This window comes from Vicia villosa, unplaced genomic scaffold (genome assembly GCF_029867415.1).
Source record: "Vicia villosa cultivar HV-30 ecotype Madison, WI unplaced genomic scaffold, Vvil1.0 ctg.002671F_1_1, whole genome shotgun sequence".
NCBI classification, from domain to species: Eukaryota; Viridiplantae; Streptophyta; class Magnoliopsida; order Fabales; family Fabaceae; genus Vicia; species Vicia villosa.
Genome location: NW_026705997.1, coordinates 200732 through 225251, shown reverse-complemented (window position 1 = coordinate 225251; position 24520 = coordinate 200732). Strand labels below are relative to the sequence as shown.

The 24520-nt window shown below is 39.3% G+C and overlaps 2 protein-coding genes across 2 annotated transcripts; both read left to right on the top strand.

Moving 5' to 3' along the window:
• The first annotated feature begins 18587 nt into the window (after positions 1-18587).
• Positions 18588-20492, top strand: LOC131639498 (uncharacterized). The gene is made up of 2 exons (XM_058909989.1): positions 18588-19880; positions 20106-20492. Exons 1-2 carry the CDS (start codon positions 18588-18590, stop codon positions 20490-20492), a joined length of 1680 nt encoding a protein of 559 aa, XP_058765972.1.
• Positions 20493-21784: 1292 nt separating this feature from the next.
• LOC131639497 (uncharacterized) lies at positions 21785-24079 on the top strand. Its single transcript, XM_058909988.1, has one exon. The coding sequence runs from the start codon at positions 21785-21787 to the stop codon at positions 24077-24079; it is 2295 nt and encodes a 764-aa protein (XP_058765971.1).
• The last annotated feature ends 441 nt before the right edge of the window (positions 24080-24520 follow it).

Genomic DNA, 24520 nt, shown 5'->3' with positions numbered 1-24520 from the left:
AGAGTAGGAGAGTTGCTTTGAACTGGGTGAATAATTATGTGTGTTTGTTTATATTTTCAGTACTTTTTTATATGTTATACACCTTGTACATGTTATTGTCAGATCATATGTCTCAACATCCTATTAGACATCAGAGTCCTGCCATACCAGAATTTCAATTGGTATCAGAGCAAGCATCCTGTTCTATCTCTGGATGAGATCTTGGGAAGATACTTTCTAGTTCATGTGCAAGAAAGATAGTTGTGCTGAAAAGTTGTATAGACTTGGTCAGTTCATATGTTTAAGAATTGTCCCTAGAAGTGGAGGATGGACTATTCGTGACAAGGTGTCTGATGACCCTGCCTTGAGGCTGTTAGGAGAGCAGTGACTTATGTTGTGCCTGAAGCTTGGTGGAGGAGTTTTTCATTTATTCCGTTGCATCTGATGGAAAACTTTTAGTGTATCCTCTGATGATGTATCCTATGGTGTGATACATGGAGGATTGTGTCGATTAGCTTATTAAATTAGCCAAAGATACTTGAGGTTTGTCTCAGGTCCACTCATAAAGGCATTTTCAATAAGTTCATTGATAGGAGATCGAAGAAAGCAATTTATTTTTGCTCTCTTCTCTGGAAGGCCAACCACAGGTCTTTGTTGAAGGGTCTCTTGGTGCAGTTCTTGAATGATGTTCTACAAAATGTTGAGACATCATATCAGCAAATTATGCAAAATTTTGTTGGTTAAAGAGTTTGCGCAACAGGTGCTTTGGGGGCTGAACAAATGTGTATTGATCGCATATGTTTGGAACCTACTCCTGTTTTGGAAGTGGAGGCATCCGGATCTATGAAGTTTCAATGCTAGAAACTTGTCTTAGATGAATATGTTGATCAAGACACGAGCAACATATGGGATGCTTCTTGGGTTGGTTTATTTCTTATCCAATGAAGTCGGAGTGCAGAAGCTTAGCATGCTGTTGTATTTGAAGAACATATCAACAAGGTTCTTCTTGTATAAAGTCTATACTAATGTCAAGAACATTATCTCTGACATCTATTTGGTTCTCCTGACCAAAGGAATAAAAAATTACGAGAAAATGACTTAAGGCATCAGCTATCCAAGGATGGATAATGAAAGGAAAATCAACCTAAGCTCAGGGGTTGATAAGTATCTGCACTTTGGAAGTATCATCTAATCTATTGGACTAATTCATCAGTATTAACTTGAGGAAGGGGAGCTGAACATACCACATCAAGGGCGAGGTATGAATACTCAAGGGAGGCCCCTCTCAAGTTCAGAGTCCAACTATGTGGTGTCTTCACATATTGGAACAGTTGGTGATGCACTAAGGGCTGAAGTGCATTAGTGAGTCTTGAAGAAGCAAAGATGGTTATGGTATAGTGCTGACTTTACCACTTGCTTGTTGTTTGCTGTTCCAAATATCTGTTAGAGGGAATCTCCTCTTTAGGTGCAGAAGATTGGCTCCTTACACCTCAATGTCAGACAGGAGGTCTTACATATGTTCCTGAGGTGTGTATCATGCATGTCACTGCATGATGTTTGATCATGAAGGATGATCAATTGCTGAAGAACCTCCTTGTATCCCCAACAGGAGTTATACATAGATTACTATAGGGGTTCCTCCATACACCATAGTTGCTGAATCTGTGTGTAAAAGGTAGATGTCAGATCTGATGTTAAGACATCATCTAAGGTACTTATCTCTCCAGCAAAGTAAGCCCAGTCTGTCCAGAATGAAGCATAAGGTCAAGCCACTGACCAATTCTGGAGTTACTTGTGATGAAGGAGACTGTTATGACTTTTGTCATGGAGAATAAACAGCCTAAGCCACAGGTACGCAGAAGAAAAGCCTTGAAGGAGGTTTTACATGAGACCGGTGGTAAATGCTTTGACGGGAGATGAAGTGTTTATCTGAAGAGTTATGCAATTCTGCAGTCCAAACTCTCAAGGTTCAGAAAAAGTATGGAGAATTTATTTTTCTTTATGTGGCGTAGTAGCTTGATCAAAAGAGCTACTGACTACTAAGAGGTTATTTCTCTCAATGGTGGTGTACGACTACCAGATTCAGCTATCAAAGCTAATGTCTTAAATGATAGTCGAACATCATGATTACTGGTTGTTAACAAGTTCATCACTATATTCACAGGTGGTGTTTCTGAATATGACATGAGTAGTATATAGAGCTTATGGCCTTATCCACAAGGGTGTATGATGAAGGCATTACTCCTGAAGACAACAATTAAATCCAAAAATTGCTAGGGGTTATAAATCAGATAGGGGATCTGATCAACATGCCTTTTAAGGAAAGTTTCTTCTTTAACAAGGGACAAGGTGACAATATGAAGCTTGTACAACAAAGACGCTAAGTACATTCGCTTTGGAATATGTGAAAATTTCAAATTCAAGTGTGTCCTTGCCTATGTGGACAGCTCGGGGTACTCTCTCAAGGAGTTGTTGGTTCTGGATCTGTAAAAGTCAGGACTGATTTTACAGTATGAAGTCATACTCGGGTGGTGTGTCCAACCAGGAATATGTAATAGTGGTTACCCTACACTATGGGAAGATGGAGTCCCTTATAACTCTTCATCTTGTGCTTCAAGGTTCATCTTTAACTGAAGCATTGTTGTCCATAACAGGAGAAGTATTGGACCTGTTCATGGATTAGAGATGCAATGATGCAGTCATGGGAATGGAATGTTAAACAACATGTCATGACATTTCAGTACGTTTGACACGGCGTAGATGGTTAAACCAAGTAAAGGTGATTGGTGTAATCATTTGATCCCAAGTTTCTCAATGTGGACTCCGAGAAATTATGGGGAGTCTGAGAGAACTTATTTTTCTCTGCAGAATCTGAAGGGGTATTAAGATCAGCAAATACAGTGTACTTATGCTTCTAATCACATGGAAAGTCTTTCAAAGACTAATATTTTCAAGCCAAAAGTATAATGTCGAACAAGAAGTCAGGACATGTTTTATCCTTGAAGACCAGCGGGGATTATTCTTAAAATGTTGTATCTAAGACGTGTATTGATGGTGTGTATCATATGTTCTGACTCGGTGCATGTTTTGAAAACTGTCATTTTCAGAATAAACTGGGTGTATTAAAAGCATTCATTGCTTTCAGCTAGTCCACAGACTTACCTGATGCGGTTTTTGTGAAATAGCAGTTCTTGACCAAGACAATTGTTACAGTCTAGGTACGTTATTTTGGTTTCTCAGGTATTTAAAGTGTCTTTATGTTTCTTTTTCTTCACTTCACATATTTTGTGTCTTTTTTTATTTTGCTCTCATATACTTCGTTCGGATATGGGTAAGTTTAGAGTATGTGAAGGTTATGTTTGTCTACTTGTGGCAAACATAGGAAAAAATGGTAGTGTTCAGACATTGTTAAGTCTGATGTCAATCTTTGCAGGTGTTTTGAAAAGATGTCGAATAGAATATTCTAGTTTTAGTTTGTTTTTGTTGCAGTTTTGCAAGTTGTTCTTTTCGTGTCTTGTTTTTATACTGAACACAAATTACGTCCTATGTTCTGATTTATCCAATATAGAGGTCTGGTTTATCTATGTCAGTGAATGAATAGTTCTAGTGTTTGTTTCTGTTGGCGTGTTTCCTTTTTTTCTTGAGAAGAGGATGTTGTATTAATCTGTGTCTTAGCATAGTTCTCAGTTTGAGGGGGAGTTTTTAGTATCTTATTCCTCATGTGCATCATGGCATCAGTATTTTTCCTTCTATGTGAAATTGGTGTATGTGGTGTTATATTTTCTGTGCTATAGTGAGTTCTCCTTCAAGAAGACTTTGTCATATTATGCCTAAAAAGGGGGAGAAGTGGTTATGTTATGTTATCTCTAGAGAGCATATTTTAAGGAGGAGAAACTACGTGTTATCCGTGGGATCCTTAAAAGAGAGAGAGAAAACATTGGAAAGTGGGATTGCCATAAAGAAGTCCTGGTATGATGCCTCGACATCATAGACAAAGACAAAAGACCGTCTCATACAAAGATTAAAGATCATAAACAGTGACTATCTGAAGACTTCCAAATTGTTACTGCTGTACTTAATTATTAAAGACCATTGTATTTGTTTAGCTTTTGTAATACAAAGGTTGATTAAATTAGTCTTAGCCAAAATAAGCCAAAGGGGGAGATTTTTATTTCTATATAATTTGAATTGACATTATGTTTGGTAAAACTAATATATAGACGGATACTGAAGAGTGTCTAATACAAAGATTGAAGATCATAAATAGTGACTATCTGAAGACTTCCAAATTGCTGCTGCTGTACTTAATTATTAAAGACCATTGTATTTGTTTAGCTTAGGTAATACAAAGGTTGTATAAATTAGTATTAGCCAAAATAAGCCAAAGGGGGAGATTGTTATTTCTCTTTTATTTGAATTGGCATTATGTTTGGTAAAACTAATATAGTAGCAATTAATTAAATATGATATATAGCTTGTAAGAGGAAAGCGGGTAGAAGTTATATTTGACAAAGAAACATGTTGAGTTGATTTGTTTCAACATCTGGACAACATGTCGAAGAAGATATCATATGCAAGCAATTCAACACCGCGTCTGAATCAGAACTACTATTGATTGAATCTGTCTCAGCAATTAACAGCAATGCAAAATATTACTAACCAATATTATACAATCATAGGTGGCGCATGAAATATCTGGAAGAATCAAATCAGAATATGTTTGAATGAATACTTTCTAATTTTGGAGATTTATTAGAAAAATTTGATTGAAGACCTATTTTGTAGGAGAATTGTCATACCCCAAATTTGTCCTACCCATTTTATTTCTAACTGGCTTAGGATTTGCATTCATGTACATACACTCCAATAGGTCATCTAACATATCATGCATTCATTCATTAACTAGAACATCTAAAAGCATGGGATCAATGATCATGGAGCAAATTGAAGACTCACATGGGTTTTGGCACAGGGTTATTTATTTCCTCAGAAAGGGTATCCTGCACTTAGGATTGTGGTTGGCTTAGTCTTTTGAAAGGCATGTGTTCAAATGGTTTCCAGTTGCAAGGGGTTCTTGATCTAGGGTTCATTTCCATAATCTTGTGGTAGTCAAGAGTCTCGCTGAATTGAAATTTATTTCCCAAGCATGGATCCGTTTGTCAAGTTTATGTGACCTTGGGGTGGTACATTCCAACCTTAGGGTCCCATTTGGTCTCATCCTCATTTGAAATTTGAGCAAACCATTGGTCAAAGTTCGCTTCTTCTATTGCAAGATATTGGGTCAACTGTCAATTTGAAGATTAAAGTGCGACTCCTTTTTTCGCGTGCATGCATTGAGAGAAGTAAATGACACCAAAGTCAAAATTCATTTTGAAGAAAAGGATCATTACATGGTTCAAGCTCAAGTCTCACTACATATTTCAAATATAATACATTCTCAAGGCCAAATTACATTTGGGGTTCATCCAAGTACATTAAAAAGAGAAAGAAACTGAAACTACATAAAAAAGCACACAAAATGGAAAGTTTGACCTATAGTTGACTTTTTCGTCAACTGTTGACCAAAGTCAAACTGTAATCCTGAAGACCTATAGTTGTTCCTTGGCTGTTATCTTCAAATACACTGCTGAATATCCAAACGACTTCACCACCTTGCACCCATTGCACAAAACCAAAATATTCGAGACCTGCAATCACACATCATAAAGTCCACATACACCAATTCAAATCACACAACACCCTGCAGCAAGATGCGCAATTCAGATAACTTACATAACACCTTACCATTTGTACAATTCCAGCCTCACAATTTCAGAATCATATGCAAGTTAACCAACAACTAACTCAGTTTCAATGTTCCTAATAACCTAACCATTCTTAACCCTTTCAAACGGCATCAATTCCCAACTGATAACTAACTTTCAGCAGAAAAATAGAACAAACAGTTCCTAACCATAATAGCTGCTAACTCACCAACAGAATGTCAAGATAACACCTCTGGTTTCTAGCAATTTCGGGAACCGATCCTAGCATTTAACCAAGCACTGACAGAGGTAACAGACCTGTACACACAAGCTATATCACAAACAGTACCCACCTGCATCAAGAAAAGCCAAAACAATAAGAACCCGAAAATCAACAGCACCTTAACACTATTCAAAACTCTCAATTAACCTTCTTTTGCTAACCTTCAATTCACTAGCCACCATCCTATTAATTCAGATTCATATACCTAACTTCAATCCAAAAACATAGCATTATGTATCCACCAAAATTCACATTCAGACCTTCATCCAAACATACCCAATTCCTAACACTCACTCACTTTCATTCATTCCATACATGTCTAAATTCACCAAACCAAAATGAACCATACCATTCAAAAGAAATTCCTACTGACAGCTCACATACATACATCCTAAATCTACATTCAAAACCAACATCCATTCACAATATATGCCATACATCCATCAAGCAAATTACCTAAAAGAAATAAACAGCCTGCTGCCTGCATATACCAGCTTGCGGTATCGATCCGTAAAGCCACATAGTGCAGTACCTAATTCAAATTCAGAAAGAATGCATCAGAAAAATAGCAGAATAAAATGCTAACTGAACACTACAACTTTGGTTCAATACCTGCAATTTGAAACCAAAAGAAGACCGGAGCTGCAATTAAACCATGCCCACAAATACATACATGCTCATAAGGGAAATCCATATCTTGACACTTAAATCAGACCTGCAGAAGAAAAAAGAAAACAATGGAGCGCCAGGTTCAAAACAGTTTGTCATGCAATTCTAGTTCACACTCAATTTTAGTTCGCGGCCGAGTCAAATCCATTTGTAATACCGTTCAACATCAGTGCATCATTCACAAAGGTTAACCGACGATCCCAAAGCTTTTCCCTTGCTGAAATCCTAAGTGCCATCTCTCTATTTACCCTATCAAACACACCATGGAATTTGCATCAATACCGAAAAAAGTTCGTACTCCGGTTCACCATATCAAACTGTCACGAATAAAAACGACTAACCTACTGCAGCAAGTCCATACATTCACATAAATCTTCATTCCACACCATGCCATGCCCCGAGATGCCCAGCCCTGCAAATAAATCAGTTCAAAAACCAATACAAAAACTAACTCCTAACCACCTAACTAACTCCCCTAACTGTTTTTTAACAGGAGCAACAATCCTAACAAACAAAACATAATTAAAACTAACTATAACTGAATCAATCTCCACCCTCAGATCCTCTAACCGAACTTCAAATCCAATGGCTCTTAGCTCTTCATTTGTAACTCAATCCTCACCACTCAATTCTCCAACAGAATCTCAATCCTTTCCTCACCTATAAAGTCAAACTCCCTCCACAATTCAAACTACACGCTCATTCTCCACCAGAATCCACTCATTCGTACACCATAACCTTCAACCTATCACTCTTCATCCCTCACCTCTCAATCTCTCTCTCCTCCATTTCCACACTTCACATCACCGTCTTCTTCCTCTAACCACTCTCCCTCAATTCAAACGCTCTCTAATCAATCCTCACAACCATTAGAGCACAATCACGAGCTTTCCTTGGAGTTCCATCCTTGAACTCTGAGCGAAGCAACAACACACTCAACAGAAATTCGAATCAGAGAAGAGTAGAAGAAGAAGAAGAACGAAGAACAAATGGGAAGACGTCAACCAAGACGTTTACCTGAAATCGTGGACCTTCCTTGGATTTCTACCTCCATCGCCGTTGATTTCGAAGCGCCATCGTCGGTCGAGTTGAGGAAGCACCATCACCTGAGCTCGAATCGGAGACGAGAGGTGGAATTGAAACAAAACTGAGAGTGAGAAGGTCATGAGAAGGAGACGAACGCAAGGGTGATGATCTTTGTTTTCACACCAGCATGCGGAGATAGTCATCGGAGAAAGTGGCTGAGCCCGATGCCGTCGCCGTTCACGATTTGAGGGAGAAAGGAAAACTCGTTCGATCAGAAAGGCGAAAGGTCACACATTAACCCTAATCCCCCTTTTCCATTTTCTTTTTAATTTTAATTTCATTTCTTTTTTATCACAATTAAAACTGAAATAAAAATCTGAATAATGGTAGAATCTGGGTCAAACCAACGTGGACCTTCACCAATTGCCATTACATTCTCCTTCGGCCCATTGACTCTCTTCGGTTTTGGGCTGAACAAAAATTGCATTCAAAAACTGTAACAAAAACAATGCTGATTGGGCCATTGCTGATAACACCCTACCTGAGCCCATTACGCACCAAAAAAATCTATAACAAAAAACAATTGGTTGGGCCAATCTCTTTGGGCCCTGCGCCTGAGTTTCTCATGCACTACCATATTCAACTTTAAACCCCCCTAAGCACATATTTTCTCTTATTAGATTTTTAGGTTTAACATAGTTTTCTTTTATTTTTAGTGATAAAACGATAAAACACCATTAAAATTGTGTTAGATTTTTAGGTAATTTTTGACGTTTAATTTTTGGTCTTTTACAAATCCCTCATTAAAAAACCCATAAAAATAGTAGTATTTTTAGTTCAATCTTATACTATATTTTGACTTGTTTCATTTCATGCTTTTTACCAATTTTTGTATCATTGTATTACTTGATTTTGCTTGTAATTGTGCCTTTATTTTGCATGTCCCTTAGATCTTAGGGCTTCAAATCAATAGCATGACTTTAGGCTAGTTTTCTTTCATAACTATTAGGTTAGAATAATACTTAGGTTAGTCTCCCCCATTTCATTTCTTTTTCCTTTCGACTTTTAAAATACTTAATAAATAAAAGATGCGAATCACACATTACTAATATTGAGAGAGAAATGAGTGGGATTTATTCTCTAATCTGTTTCTTAATTACTTAGTGGGAGAGAAATGAGTGGGATTCATTCCCTAATCTGTTTCTCGATCACTATATAATGGAAGAGAGATGAGTGAGATTCATTCCCTAATCTGTTTCTCTACCGTTATACACTTTTATGTGATTCAAATCGCAAACAAATTCCCCTTAAAAAATACACAACCAAAAACACTTAAAACACCTAACAATGGTTCAAATTCAAAACAAAGTAGAGAAAGTGGTGAGTGGCCCGGTATTGGGAACTGTTCATCACTCATCTACCCTAAAAGACACAAACTAATCTCTCTCTTTCTTCTTTATAAGGGCATTGTTATTTCCGCTCGATCGCATCGTAGGTCTTCCCTTATGCAAGAGCGCGAACGTAAACTCCGCCCAACTAAAAAACACAAAAACAAACAGAAAATCGTGAGCCAAGCTACGGTAACTCTGATTCCTGAAAAGGATACGTAGGCAGCGGGGTAGGGACCATGCGAGTACAATTCTTTCTTTTCCCTACATTTTGCATTCATTCACATATAGACATAGATCCTAGCCTTTGTTTGTTTCGTTTATTGGGTGTTTCTTTGTTTATTTATATGTTTGCATCATTTGTATATATGCTTGCATATCACGTTTATTTATTGCTTGCACATCATGTTTACTTTTTGCATGCATTTGGACTATATTATGGGTCCCCGTGGGGGCCACATATTTTTCTATTTTGTTTTGCAGGTTGGGTGGGATGTTCTATGAGGTAAAAGGCCCAATACCCAGGCCAGAGTTGACACATAGGATACCTAGGATAGAGTGGATAGCCATGACGCCAACAGAATGTCAGGTTCTGTTGATTGCGATCATGAGACCCACGACCAGTTGAGGTTCAAATGAGATACCATCGTTGGCATGTATTTGCAACAATGATGTTGTTTCAGGAGAACTGTTAACGCTGGAGACCTTTTGACCTACCCTGACCTAGATTCACCTGTGAGTGGGGAGGGATATACATGATAGGTACCGTTGGTGACTATTCTGTTCTGTTGGTGACTATTGTTCTTATGGTTGTGTGGTACCTATGTCGGACCTTTGATCTCATGACATCTGACCTACATCAGTTATTCAGAGAATTGTACAGTGGTTACTAAGATTATATTGACCTTGATCCCTTGTTGTTGCATCGCATAACATCATTGCTTTATCCACTTCATTTAGGGGGGATCCTAAAGTCTATTTCCAAAAAAAAAAAGGGAAAAAAGAAAAGAAAAGATACTCCATATAAAACAAAGCCTTGGTTCCAAAAAAGGAGATAAAAAAAAAAGAAAATAAAAGAGTGTGAAAAGACTTTAGGATCTCTCATAAATGAAACATGCATTCATACTATCATGCATTTCATGGTCCTTCCAGAGACTTATGGGACCCTTTCTTCCAGATTTCAAGATCAACAATAGATTTGACTTCTCCCCGCCACGAGCTCCGAGATCAACTATGGAACAACTCCTGAGGAAATGGATGAGATAAGGGAACAAATAGGTCATCTTATGTTGGAGATGCAAGACTTGATCCATAATCAGGATGCACTAAAAGAGGAAAATAGTCAGTTGAAGACTCAAGTGAGTCTGGTCATGGAAATTTTGAAGACGGTACTGAGAAAGGAAGTGATGTTATTCCTGCTGCTGCAACAGAGGTCATTGATCTCTCCTCTCCAATAGGATCTCTTCCCATTCATGGGATGCTTCTTGGAGTCCCTCCACAACTTCAAGTGTTAAAATGTCCTCGCCAACTGGTTCATGTTCCTAGAATGAATCAAGGGGGCCAAATGTATGGACAAAAACCTAAGATGACCTAGAGGGTTCTCGATCATATCCCGATGCCTTATGCTCAGTTACTTCCTCGCTTGCCGGAACTTCAGTTGGTTGAGCTACGCAATTTGTCCATGCCTAAAAAGCTTCCCCCTGGTTATGATGCCAATGCTCGATGCGAGTTCCATTCTGGGGCACCTGGTCATGATATTGAGAATTGTAGGGCGCTGAAATATCAAATTCAAGATCTCATTGACTCAAAAGTAATTTTTTTCACCCCTGAGGGTATAAATGTTCAAGGCAATGAGGTTCTAACGGTGGTGAAAGAAAAAGTTGACTCATACTTCTATGTCGGATCTACTTCAGTTCAGAAGCACAAAGCACTGTCTTGGATTCCCGACTCTCCGCTTTACCAGTCTTCGATTGTTTCTAAGCCAAATCAAAAGGGGAAGACACCTGAACAGATTGGGTATTTGAATCATCACCAACAACAAGGTCCACAAAGGCCAAGAAGACCACCAAGAAAGATTGACCCGATTCCTATGACCTATAGTCAACTGCTCTCTCATTTACTCAAGGATTCTTTGGTCCAGTTGAGGGAATCTAAGCCCCCTCCAACACCGATTCCTCATGGATATGACTTAAATGCCAAGTGCGAATTCCATTCTGGTGCATCTGGACATTCAACTAAGGATTGTAATATTCTGAAACGCAAAGTCCAGGATCTCATTGACTTCAAAGCGATATCGTTCACTCCAAATGGCCTGCACATAAATTGAGGAGTTCATGAATGTCCATAAAGCATCACCAAAGAACAATAAGCCCAGACGGAGTCAAGCCTCCTCAGCAATGGCAATCATCATTTCATTTCTGTATTCTCATCTCACTATTTCCTGTTTTTCTGAAGGCTACTTCCTTGTTTGAACTCGTTGGTATGATAATAATGAAAGCATCACAAATCCTTGTGCAACTTCGTCAGAATCTTTTTCCAGGTGATAATAAAGAATGTTATATAGAAGCATCTCTCATTCTCAAGGTTCTTGTGCTCAGTTGTATCCGTGGAGGTTGGTGTTTCAGTTGGTGTTTTGGACCTTCCTTACAACATATAGCTTTTCAAAGTTTGATGACCACGCAAGGTTCCTCCGTGTTTAATGGTGAATACTTCTCCAACATCTATGCTTGGGGCTCCCGATTGAGGGATAAGCGAGACGTACTCTTATCTTGAGCATTGCATCACTCGCATTGCTCGAATCCCTAAAGTAAGGCGAAAATTTACAACTCTTGGGTGACTTCGTTGGAGTTTTCTTTTGAAGTAATCTGAAGTGTTTAGAAGGGACACATGATAATTCTAAGTGACTACCATGCTAGAGCACAAAGCCATTCAACTGAGGACTGTGTGTCGTTCACACCACGAGGTTCATGCATAAATTGAAGTCCCTATGAGGTCTCAAAACTACAATAAGTATTCAAGAGCAATAAGTCCAGACGGAGTCAAGTCTCCTCAATAATGACATTCATTTAGTTCTTTACCACATTTTCATCTGTAATTTTTCCTTTGTATGTTTAAGCATTGTTAGCATGTAAAAGCTTGTTAATCGTTGAATGAAAATAAAAATACACTGTTTATGTTTGTCTAGAAGAAACCCATTCGTTTTCACTCATAAAATGTTTTTGGCATTACGATACCGACTTTACTAATCGCTTGCTTAGGCAAAGAGCAGAGGGAGAATGATGAAAAATAAAAACGCAAAATCTCTAATCGTGTGCTTTTGAATAAAACCCTACTAAGGATGTACAGGCATTGTTTCAAATCCCCAAACACCGGAGATATAAGGGAGATAGACCCTCGTCAACCCCTTTGAGCCTTGAAGAAGGAGGTTTTTTTTCTAATCATAAAAACCCTTATTTTAACCATGGGGTGTTGCACCCCAAAATTTGCCCATTTATTTATATCCAATTGGATTTCATACCACATTCATGTGCACACCTCATGTAGGTCATTCATCTAATACATTCGTCCATATCACAGTTACTGCTCAAGAAAATTGACAAAAGAGGCTGAGGTTGAGGAAATTCTTGGTTAAGAAGAATCGGATCTGAGGTCTTATTGAAGAGGATCATTTCCATTGGCATACTCCTAAAATCAGGGTTTTATTCTCTCCGAGTCAAAGCTCTGATTAAAAGATACAAGCTTCTGATTCATCAGGATTGCTAATATCAAAGTTTTGACTGAAGTCAATCCTGTTGACTTTTTGGTCAAAATGTAATCAGGAGACGATCTTGAGTGAGAAATATAGTTGCCTTGAAGAAATATTCACTGGAGCTTCTTTGGTTGAAAGTTGATTGAGAATCAGGTCGGAAACAGATTAATCGAGAAATTCATCTGGAATCGGAAAAATCAAGAAATGTTGACTTTTTGGTCAAGGTCAAAGTCAACTATCAAATATTGACTCGTGGTGGAAAATCGGTCAAAGAAAAGTCAAAGGATGATTAAAATCAAGAAATGACCAAATTTACCAAAAATGGAAAGTTAGTTAAGAAGAGAAATTTCCAGAAGTGGAAGGTGTGAGACTTAGAAAATTTTGGAAAAGCTTGGGAATGATTGATCAGCTCACTTCTGGCTCAATTTACATGTGTTTCTAGGCTTCAATTCAAGATAAGCTCAACATAGAAAATGTTCAAATCACAGCCTTCTACAAATTTGTAGTTGAAACTTTTTTCATTTGAAGCTTGGATCAAAAGATAAAGAGATTGGAAGATGGGAGAATTCAATTGGTGCAAACTATGTTGCTGGGCACGCGTGACACATTTCATCAAGCATGTGATGTGCTAAATTTGAGGTTGATTTTAGAGAAATATAAAGGTCCATAAAGTACAAACTTGGTATGCATCTTTTCATCTCCATGTTCTCTATCCATTGAAACAAGAAACAAGTCATTTGGATGAATATTGGATCATCTACGGAGCCTCAAAGTCCGAACCTCATCAAGACACATGTTGCCATGAACATGAGCCAAAGGCTAGGGCTCGCGCGAGACATTTTCACGAACATGTGGTGTGCCATTTTAAGAGGTGGTTTTAGTGATCTAAAAGAACTTTCAGGATTACCACGAAACATCATACTCTTGTATTACACGCCCTCTTTCATTTAAGAAAATAAGCATGTCATATGGATGCTTGGTTGCCAAGTTAGGGAGACTTGAAGTCACGCGTTTGAAACTGTTCCTTTGTTAGCGCCACGAGCAAGTCAGGCCCATCCCACACCCCGCATTCTTCCAGATGCGGATGACACAATTCATGGCTACGTTTCTTCTCCTTCCAAGACTTGTCTCAATTACTTCCTAACATCAAATATACTCCATCTTGTATCCTCTTTGCATTGATTATAAGGTTAAGCCAAATGAAGGTTTATCGAAAGAGCTATGCATGCATGAAACTGTTATTATAAACTTGAAGGCATATGCTACATGAAATGTTTGGACACAAGCATTGCTACAAGACTGCGCATGCATACACATTGCTCAAACTGGCCATGAATTTTGGCTGCACATGAAAGAGAGGAGAAAGCTTACTACAAAAGGAACAACTTGTACATTAAGTTGTTGAGGAAGATCCACTACTTGCAACTTCACCATACAACAATACACTCACATATAAAACAAAAACTCATCATATAAATAGAAGAAGCTCACACTTTCTCTTACACACGCATTCATCCTTCACACGCCACTCTCCCATTCTCTCTTCACTCTCTCGGTTCTCTCTCTCTCATCACTCATCTCTCTACCACCAACCACCCTAACAAACTATAACGAATCATCACCACCTTCACTCTTCATCAATCATCACCTTCCATGCTCTTATGCGATAATCCAGAGCCTCTTCCATAGACACTCACCTCAAGATCCATCACTGTCTTCATCACTGGTGAAGTTGTCAAGATCAAAGCTTCAACAAATCTGAGTTTACTTCTCGAAAGGATACGTACCTCGAAGCTCTTCGCACTCATCACCTTCAAAGAACAAAGGAAGCAATCGGATTTCTCTGTTAATCTTGATCAAGAATTCTCCAAGTAAGATTCTGTTTTCCTTGCATTAGAAGCATGTATAGGCCTGGAACCCGTCATCAGGGATTGGGTTAGGACAATTAGAACCACCATGTCTTCAAGTATGTGTTGCATTCTATGTAAATTTTGGATCTTGAAGTTTGATTTCCATTGCTATGATACGATGCTTATTTGAAGGTCTGAGTCACGTATTCGAGTGATGTACTTCATGAATATTGTTTAAGTATCTTAGATCTGAGTTATAATGAAGTTTTGGTCAAGTTAGGGCTTAAGAGATGTATTCGGTTAACACTTTAGGAGGAGAATTAATGGAAATGAAGGCCGGATTCGTGCTCAGCACGAAAATCCGAGTCGGACGGTGGTAGTACTGTTGAATTCTGGGCGTTTTTGTTGAGCTCCGGCGGCGGAGCAGTTGGGGAAGACGACCGGAACAGTGTTCCGGCGTCTGGTTCAAGATCCATGTGTTTCCTTCCGGTGGCTTACGTGGCCTTCCAGCATTGGCCCGTTTCCCTGCGTTTTGTAGTTTTTGTTTTATTCCAATTATTGAAATGGTGAGGTGGCGTAGAATGATAGGCCGAAGCTCCTCTTTTGTCTTATCTCATTTAAACTCACTTTGACCCATTGATATTGTATGCTGCATCACATTCTTTCTCTACATAAAAATAAACCACATGATAAAAGGTTAATAAACCACATGCTGAAGAGAATAATAAAAATGAAATAACATGTGATAGTGGTAGTCCTGGGCCACGCTTAGTCCTGGCTGTTTGGGCCAAAATGTTTTTTTCTTTTTCTTTTTCGCACCACCATATAACAGGCCCAAGGTACCATTCACTAAATATAGTTCAAGTCTCTTTTGCTTTCTCACCCCCAGACTTAGGCAGATTGGTATTTTGTTTAGAAATTGTTTTTTCTCTAACTTTTGATTCATAATCCAGTTTCCATTGAAATAAAAAATGAATAAAAATATGTTTTAGATAGTTCAATGTATGTAGATAATTTTGGTATTTTTTGTATATTTTTAGATTTTGTTCTTCTATTTTTGAAAAATCCTTTCCTTCAATATGTCCATTTTCTTTTTAAGTTTGATATGTTTTGCAAATTAATTTGGTTAAATGCCTTAGGAATAGATTTTAATTGCCATTTTTTGTGTGATATCAGTAGACTCATATACCATATTGTGTGTAAAAAATGAAAGTCCAATTCCATGTTTTGGTTAGGTTTTCATTAGGTTTTCTATACCCGGTAAATGTGCATTCCTAAACGGATAACCATGTGAATTTGACCTATAATTTGCTTTGCATGTATGCAATAGCCTTAGATCCTTTTTGTACATATAATTAGGGATGTTTAGAGGTCCTAAGACCTGGAATTAGATTTTTAAATCGTTTCTTCTTATTTTACTTGAATTTTCCTTTCTTACATGTAAATAACTTGTTTTGGTCGACGATTGTATCGTAACTTGTACAAATGACCTATAATTTTGCATGAAACTCCTTGGCATGATTTTGTGATTGTTTAGACACATATTAGAGGCTATTTGCTACTGACTTCCATCATTTGAATACATCTTTCTAACTTCACTCCTAATTTGAATTCTATTAACTAGTTTTGACCTAGTTTTGTTAGAACTTTGTTTGTTTCAAGTTAATTGACTAACATAGATTGGTATAAGGTCTTGGACCTATAAATGAACTAATAGCTACTGACTTTAAGCTTTGTTCATGTTTTCATTTGCTTTTTGTTTCGATTAATGGAAGTTTGTTCGCTAGTTGTTAAGTGACGATTTATGCGATACTTTGGTAACTCTTTGTGAATATTTTTGTGTAGTGCCATATGGCTTTTGTGTTTGATTTAGGACACTTATTTCCTTGATTTGCTACTGCCCTAGGGCTCTCTTCTCATCTTGTTGGAGTTGTAACTCCATTCTTTTGCCATGTTCCCTTAGACTCTTCCTTCTTTGTTAAGAGGAATTGAGATAGGTTAGGATAGTTATCCTTAACCTTAGGGCCATTTGTAGATTAGAATAACTTAGATTAGAAGATAGGTTAGTTCCCCTTTGTTCAATCTTTTTCTTTTCAACATTAAAACACTAATAAATAAAGATGCGAATCACATTAAGAAAGTGATAGAGAAATGAGTGGGATTCATTCCCTAATCTGTTTCTCAATCGCTTAGTGGCATAGAAATGAGTGGGATTCATTCCCTAATCTGTTTCTCGGTCACTATTTAATGGGAGAGAAATGAGTGGGATTCATTCCCTAATCTGTTTCTCAAACATTAATTAATGGGATAGAAATGAGTGGGATTCATTCCCCTGTTTCTTGAACATTATATAATGGGATATAAGTGAGTGGGATTCATTCCCTAATCTGCTTCTCGATCATTATACATTGTATGTGATTCTAATCGCAAAGTAAATTCCCTTAAAAAATACCCAACCAAAAACATTTAAAACACTTAATAAAGGCTCGAATTAAAACAAAGTGACGAAGTGGTGCGAAACCTTGTATTGGGTTTTGTTCATCATGTAGTTACATAAAAAACACAAACCCAAGTTCATTCTTTTGCCTTGTTAGGCGCTTAAGAACAAGTTAAGTCCTTTCCAAAATTAGGCGTATAAGTCTCCAAAGGTCGAGCATCGTGGATTGTGACCTTAACCGCTGTTCAACTAAAAAACACAAAACAAATGGAAACTATGGAGCCGAACTACGGTCGTTCTGATTCCTGAAAAGGATACGTAGGCATTGGGTCGCGGGGCCTAAGCGAACACACTTGTAAATAATTCCTTCTTTTCCCCGTGTTTATTTTGCATGCATTCGCATTTAGGTTTTAGACATAGATATACACCCTTTAGATAGAAACAAACATAGGTGGATACCATCGAGTACGATGGGCGCGAGGGGTGCTAACACCTTCCCCTTGCGTAACCGACTCCCGTGCCCTGTTCTCTGGTCGAAAGACCTTGTTCTTGTTCTGAGTTAGGTTATCTGGTATTCCTTTCCCTTATGGGATGAATATATTAGTGGCGACTCTGATCCATTTTTCGCGGTAGCGACAGCTGGCGACTCTGCTGGGGACGTTGCTAGACCTGTGCTAGTCCGTTCTTAGCGAGTCGATCCTAGCCTTTGTTTGTTTGTTTATTGGGTGTTTCTTTGTTTGTTTGCTTATATGTTTACATGTTGTATATATGCTTGCGCATCATGTTTATTTTCCGCTTGCATATCATGCATCTGGACTATATTATGGGTCCCCGTGGGGACCACATATTTTTCTGCTTTGTTTTGCAGGTTGGGTGGGATGTTCTATGAGGTAAAAGGCCCAATACCCAGGCCAGAGTTGACACATAGGATACCTAGGATAGAGTGGATAGTCATGACGCCAACAGAATGTCAGGTTCTGTTGATTGCGATCATGAGACCCACGACCAGTTGAGATTCAAATGAGATACCATTGTTGGCATGTATTTGCAACAATGATGGTGTTTCAGGAGAATTGATAATGCTGGAGACCTTTGACCTACCTTGACCTAGATTCACCTGTGAGTGGGGTGGGATATACATGACAGGTACCGTTGGTGACTGTTCTATTCTGTTGGTGACTATGGTTCTTATGGGTTTGTGGTATCTATGCCGGACTTTTGATCCTGCAACATCTGATCTGGTTCAGAAGCAACATACACTTCTCCTATATGGGGAGGATCTTTCATTGCATCATACTCATCATAGCATGTTTAATTTCAAAAAAGGAAAGAAAAAAAGAAGAAAGAAAAAAAAGAAGAAAGAAAAAAAGAAAAAAGAAGAAAAAAGAAAAAAAGAGAAAAGAGATTAACATTCATATGCATGCCATTTTTCAGGTATCCAAAGTCAACACTTCTCATCAAGAATGGCTAACAGTGTGACCGTCAACAAAAAGACTACGAAGCATACCTTCTCTTGCAGTTTCTACCGTGAGGATATAACACCTTTGGTTCGATTGAGCACCCGAGTTACTGGGCAAAATTTGGATGAATTCAGAAAGACTTATGGCCACATTCTGCTTATGTTAACTACTCGTATTGATGAGTGGGGTCTCTACACTCTTCTTCAGTTTTATGATTCTGAGTTGCGCTGCTTTACCTTTCAAGATTACCAAATAGCCCCTACCCTCGAAGAGTATGCACACATTCTTCAAATCAAAGTACAACATGAGGTTCCTTTTGTGTGTGCACCTGAGAAGCCCAAAATGGATCGCATTGCTGATGCTCTTTATTTGAGCATGAAAGACGTTAAGGATAACTGGAAGCCTAATGGTGGGACCCATGGATTCTATGTGAAATTTCTGATGAGGGAAGCTGAAGCCCTTGGTGATAAGGAAAAGTGGAAAGAATTCAATGCTCTCCTGGCTGTCATGATCTATGGATTAGTGATGTTCCCGAATATTCCAAATTTTGTTGATCTCACTGCCATTTGTCTCTTCATGGATCAAAATCCTGTACCCACTCTGTTGGCCGACACTTATTATGCCATCCATTCTAGGTATGGAAAAAAAGGATCAGTTGGGGGTTGTTTGCCAATACTGTACGAATGGTTTTCTTCACATTTGCCTAAAAGCGGAGCATTTGTCACTACAAGAGACTCACAGAAGTGGCCCCAAAGGATTATGGGACTTACTGCAAATGATATTGTTTGGTATCACCTCCGAACAGACATCGAGCAAGTTATAACCAGATGTGGCAGTTTTGGCAATGTTCCTCTCATAGGGACAAAAGGAGTTATCAACTATAATCCGAAGCAAGCACTGCGCCAGTTGGGTTTTGTACTGAAGGACAAGCCTTTGGATAAAGAGATATTTAAGTCTGTTTGTTTTGAAAAAGGAACCAATCCAGAAGGTTTGGAGAAAGTAAGGAGTGCGTGGAACAAAATTCATACAGAAGACCGAACTACCTTGGGGGGAAAGAATGCTATTGCTAAGAAAGCTTATACTGAATGGGTTGAAGAGAGAGTTAAGGAGCGTCTGTTGCCTTTCCCAAAGGTTAGCCCTCTCTATGAACAACCACCTGAGATTTTAACTGCCACTGTACCAACTGAGGAGTACAACCAAGTACATGTGGAGAATATCAGGTTGCGAGAAAAAGGGGAAGACGCTAAAATAAAGTACTTCTTGGTGGATCAGAAAAGGGCTGAATTAGCACATGAGGTTAAAATACTGAAAGGAGGATCTTCCAGAGTTCAAAAAAGGGCTAGAACTGAAAAGGGTGAAAGAGTTACCACCGTTCGTATTGAGGACCATCAAAGGGTTATAGAAGAAGCGGTGAAGAAAGCAGAAGAAAAGCTCAAGCGAGAGTACAGAGAAGATTTAAGGTCTCACAAGCTCAGAGTAGAGAAAGAGGCTAGGGCCGAAGTAAAGAGTTTGAAAAAGAAGCTTGAAGAGGAAACCACTCAGAGGGTAGCAATCAAGAAGAAGCTTGAAGAGGAAATTACTCAAAGGATAGCCGTGGAGACACAACTTAAAGGTAGTCATCTCCGTTCCGCTCGACTAACAGAAGAGAATGCAAAGCTCAGAAACCATATAGCAGAAATGGAAAGTACATCTGAAAAGAATACCCTCCCTGATTGCAAAGGATGTGAGAGCTTGGTGGCCCACTGTGATATGTTAGATGGGCAGTTGTTTCGCAAAGATGTGGTGATTCAAAGTTTTGTCAAAGAAAGAGATCGAGAAGTGACCAAGAAGATGTTTGATGAAACTAAGAAGTGGAGCGACAAGCACTTTAAACAAGGAGGACCTTTGTTTTACACCAAGATGGATTAGTGTTTGAGCTTGTATTTCATGACCACCACCAGGCTTGTTGGATGGGGTCCTTTGTCTTTTCTGTTGTTTGAACTATCTTGTCAATGTATGGGTATGCCCAAACTCAAAAAAGAGATTATTAATGAAATTTGAGTCCTCTTGATGCTTATCTTTTGTCACATTGTTAAACAATCTTAATTAATATTAAATATTTTGGATACTCTGAAAATGGCACCTCACATCATAAGCACACATGCACCTCATGCACATCATGCACAAACAGGTACATCAGATGGTGTTCTTATCTGACTGATCAGGTTTTCTCTTTCAGCAATTGCACCTCCGCCTACACATCGCTACTACACAAGGGCTAATCACTCACTGCAAATGGATCAGTTAAGGGACGATCTTATCCAGATGAGAACTCAGGTTACTGCTCAGATGGCTCAGTTCATGGAAGTCATGCAAAACATGGCTGATCGCCAAGAAGAACTCAGAATCAGGATGGACACAGTTGCTCAGGTTGTCGCGGACCCCCCGCAAAGAAATCCTGCTGATATTCGTGTCAATGGTGAACCTGTGATTGGAGGACCTGGTGTAATTCCTCCTGCTGCTAATCAAGGTAATCCCCGTGGGCCTCCCCAGCCTCTTGAAGGACAGACCACACAACAAATCAGAAGGGCTGCTGCTATCCCCGTGTTGGAAGAGGACCGACACGAGGATTTGTTTCCTGAAAGTGAATGGGGATTCCCACAGGATGCTGGAAGGATGTTTAGAGGTCTGGAGGAAAGGATGAGGGCAATGGAAGGCCAAGGATTGGGTATGGATATCAATGACTTGGGCTTAGTTCCTGGCGTCCGTGTGCCACCGAAATTCAAGGTACCCGACTTCGAGAAATACAAGGGGAACACTTGTCCTAAGACACATGTCCGAGCTTACTATCGCAAAATGCATGTGTACTCTGAGGATGAAGGATTGTTGATGCACTTCTTCCAAGATAGCCTGACTAGGGCATCCTTGCAATGGTATATGAGATTGGAGAGAGCTAATATCCGAAGTTGGAGGGACCTAGTTGATGCTTTCATAAAGCAGTATCAGTATAATGTTGACATGGCACCAAATCGCACTCAGTTACAGAATCTATCCCAGAAAGCTAATGAGTCCTTCAAAGAATATGCACAGAAATGGCGCGAGTTGGCAGCTAGAGTCCTGCCACCTATGTTGGAAAGAGAAATGATGGATTTGTTCACCAACACTCTGGAGGGCCAATACTACTCTGCCTGCTCTGCATCCTCAAGTTTTCCGAGTTGGTCATGATTGGTGAGAGAATTGAAAGTGGAATTAAGGCTGGTAGAATACAGAATCCAAGTGCTGCTAGTTCCTCTTCTGGGGCAGGAGGGAAGAAACCATATAACGGATTCGCTAAGAAGAGAGAGGGTGAAACGAGTGCTGCTTACTATGGTAAAGGTAAAGGCCATGTTTATCAACAGGTAGCCGTTGTGACCATACCGAGTACTCCTCTTCAACAACAACCACCGCAACATCAGAGGCATCCCCCACGTCAGTATCAGCAAAAGTCGAGGCCACCAAGAATTTTTGATCCCATACCTATGACATATGCACAATTACTCGCTCATCTCTTACATGGGGACTTGGTGCAACTTCGTACCATGGGCCCTCCACCTGCTAAGCTTCCTCCTAACTATGACGCTAATGCCCACTGTGAGTTTCATTCTGGGGCTGCTGGTCATGATATTGAACATTGCATAGGATTCATGCATAAAGTACAGGATCTGCTTGATTCAAAAGCTATTGAGTTCACCCCTACTCAAGGACCTAACGTTGTACAGAACCCTATGCCTTCCTATGGAACTCATGCCGCAAATGCCATCGATATTGTTGAAGACATTTACTTGGTCAAGGATGTTATCGAATTGGGATCGTTGTTGCCATTATTGAAGAAGGAATTATTGAGGATGAGACTATACGCTGGTTGTGGAGAATTCTGTACTGATTGTATGGTCACCTCCTCAGTTTATGACAAGGTGAAAGGTGGGATTCAACAGTTGATAGATAGTGGGTATCTACAGTTTGAGCATGTGCGACATCCAAAGTCAGTCAAGAATGAAATCAACGTGCTATCCATCCCGTATACTCCTACTAAGATCCTGATTCCTGCCAGAGCGCCGCCTTTGGTCATCACGTTGCCTGGACCCATCCCATATACTAGTGAAAAAGCAATTCCATGGAATTATGGGGGGGAAGTTTTCTACCAAGGGGCCAAGTACGAGATTAAAGCACCGGTTGAGAAAGAGGATGTTGATAATGTTGTTGGCATTGGAAGAATGACAAGAAGTGGTCGTATTTTCAATCCTCCTCAGAATACTCGCGATGACAATGCAGAAGCTCTAGCTCAAGCAAAAGGGAAAAAAGTGGTAGAAGATACGGTGGATCCGGGGCAAAGCTCTAACTCTGAAGATACTGTGGCCAAAGAGATGGAAGAGTTCCTAAAGATCATCAAGAAAAGTGAGTATAAAGTGGTTGACCAATTGAGTCAAACTCAATCAAAGATTTCGATCTTGCAGTTGCTCTTGTGTTCAGAGACACATCGAAACGCTTTGTTGAGACTTTTAAGTACTGCTTTCGTCCCTCCAGAGGTCTCAGTGAATCAACTTGAAGGGGTGGTGTCAAACATCAATGCTGGTAATGGATTGGGATTCACTGATGCAGACATGCCCTCCGAAGGTAGAAACCATAATAGAGCTTTGCATATATCAGTGGAATGTAAAGGGACTATGTTATCTCGTGTTCTTGTGGATAATGGATCTTCTCTGAATGTATTACCGAAGTCGTCTTTGATGAGGCTAGATTATTCTGGTGTCGAGATAAGGCCGAGTGAATTGACAGTGAGAGCCTTTGATGGGTCAAAGAGATCAGTATTTGGGGAGGTTGACTTGCCAATAATGATAGGCCCTCAGCTTTTCACTATTACCTTCTTTGTGATGGATATCCACCCGTCTTACAGTTGTCTCCTGGGACGTCCATGGATCCATGCTGCTGGGGCTGTGACTTCCACATTACATCAGAAACTCAAATTCGCGACTCAAGGAAAGATAGTCACAATATGTGGGGAGGAAGAACACGTGGTAAGCCATCTTGCGTCCTTCAGGTATATTGATGTGGAAGGAGAGGTCCACGAGACGCCTTGCCAAGCCTTTGAGGCTGTCCAGACTATCAAGATCCCTTATGTTGACAATAAGAAGTTGGAGGCTCCCATGTCTTCACTAAAGGAAGCTAAAGCCGTGGTTGAATCTGGACATCCTGAAGGGTGGGGCCGAGTCTTGGATCTACCAATCAAGCAGGATAAATATGGGATTGGATATCAGTTGGGTCAGAGTTCATCTAATGAGGCCTCCAAGAAGCCCGGAACCTTCGTTCCGATCAAGTTCTCTAGTGCTGGCATCGTCAAGGATCATATTTGTGCTGCTGATGATGATATGGACAGCGATTATGACATTGAAGAATGGATCAAGCCGTGTGTCCCAGGACAGAAGCTTCTCAACTGGTCTTCCGAGGACATCATCTCAATTGCTTCTGATCAAGAGTAATACTGTCTGTTTTTGTTTATCATACAATAATTCCTATGTTCTGCCCAAGACACAGTGAACACATGTAGGGCATCATTTGTTGTTTTTCAATGTTAAAACCATAATAAAAGGACGTTTTGCATTCAAATATTTTGCTCCCTGTCTTTCATTTTTTTACTTTTATATTTGTTTTAAATAAAAAATAATAAAAAAAAAATAATAATAATAAATGGCAACGTTTCTCACTCATAATCATCCCTTCATTCTAAAATAAAGCATGAATCATAATCCATGCAGATCCATCGCTCCTCCAGATTCTGTTGATAACGATCTTGCCATGCCTCGTTATGACTTCAACAATCCTGTCTATACCGCTGAAGAAGGGGATGAAGAAGATTGTGAACTCCCTGATGAGTTGGCCAGATTGTTGAAACAAGAAGAGAAAGTGATCGAGCCACATCA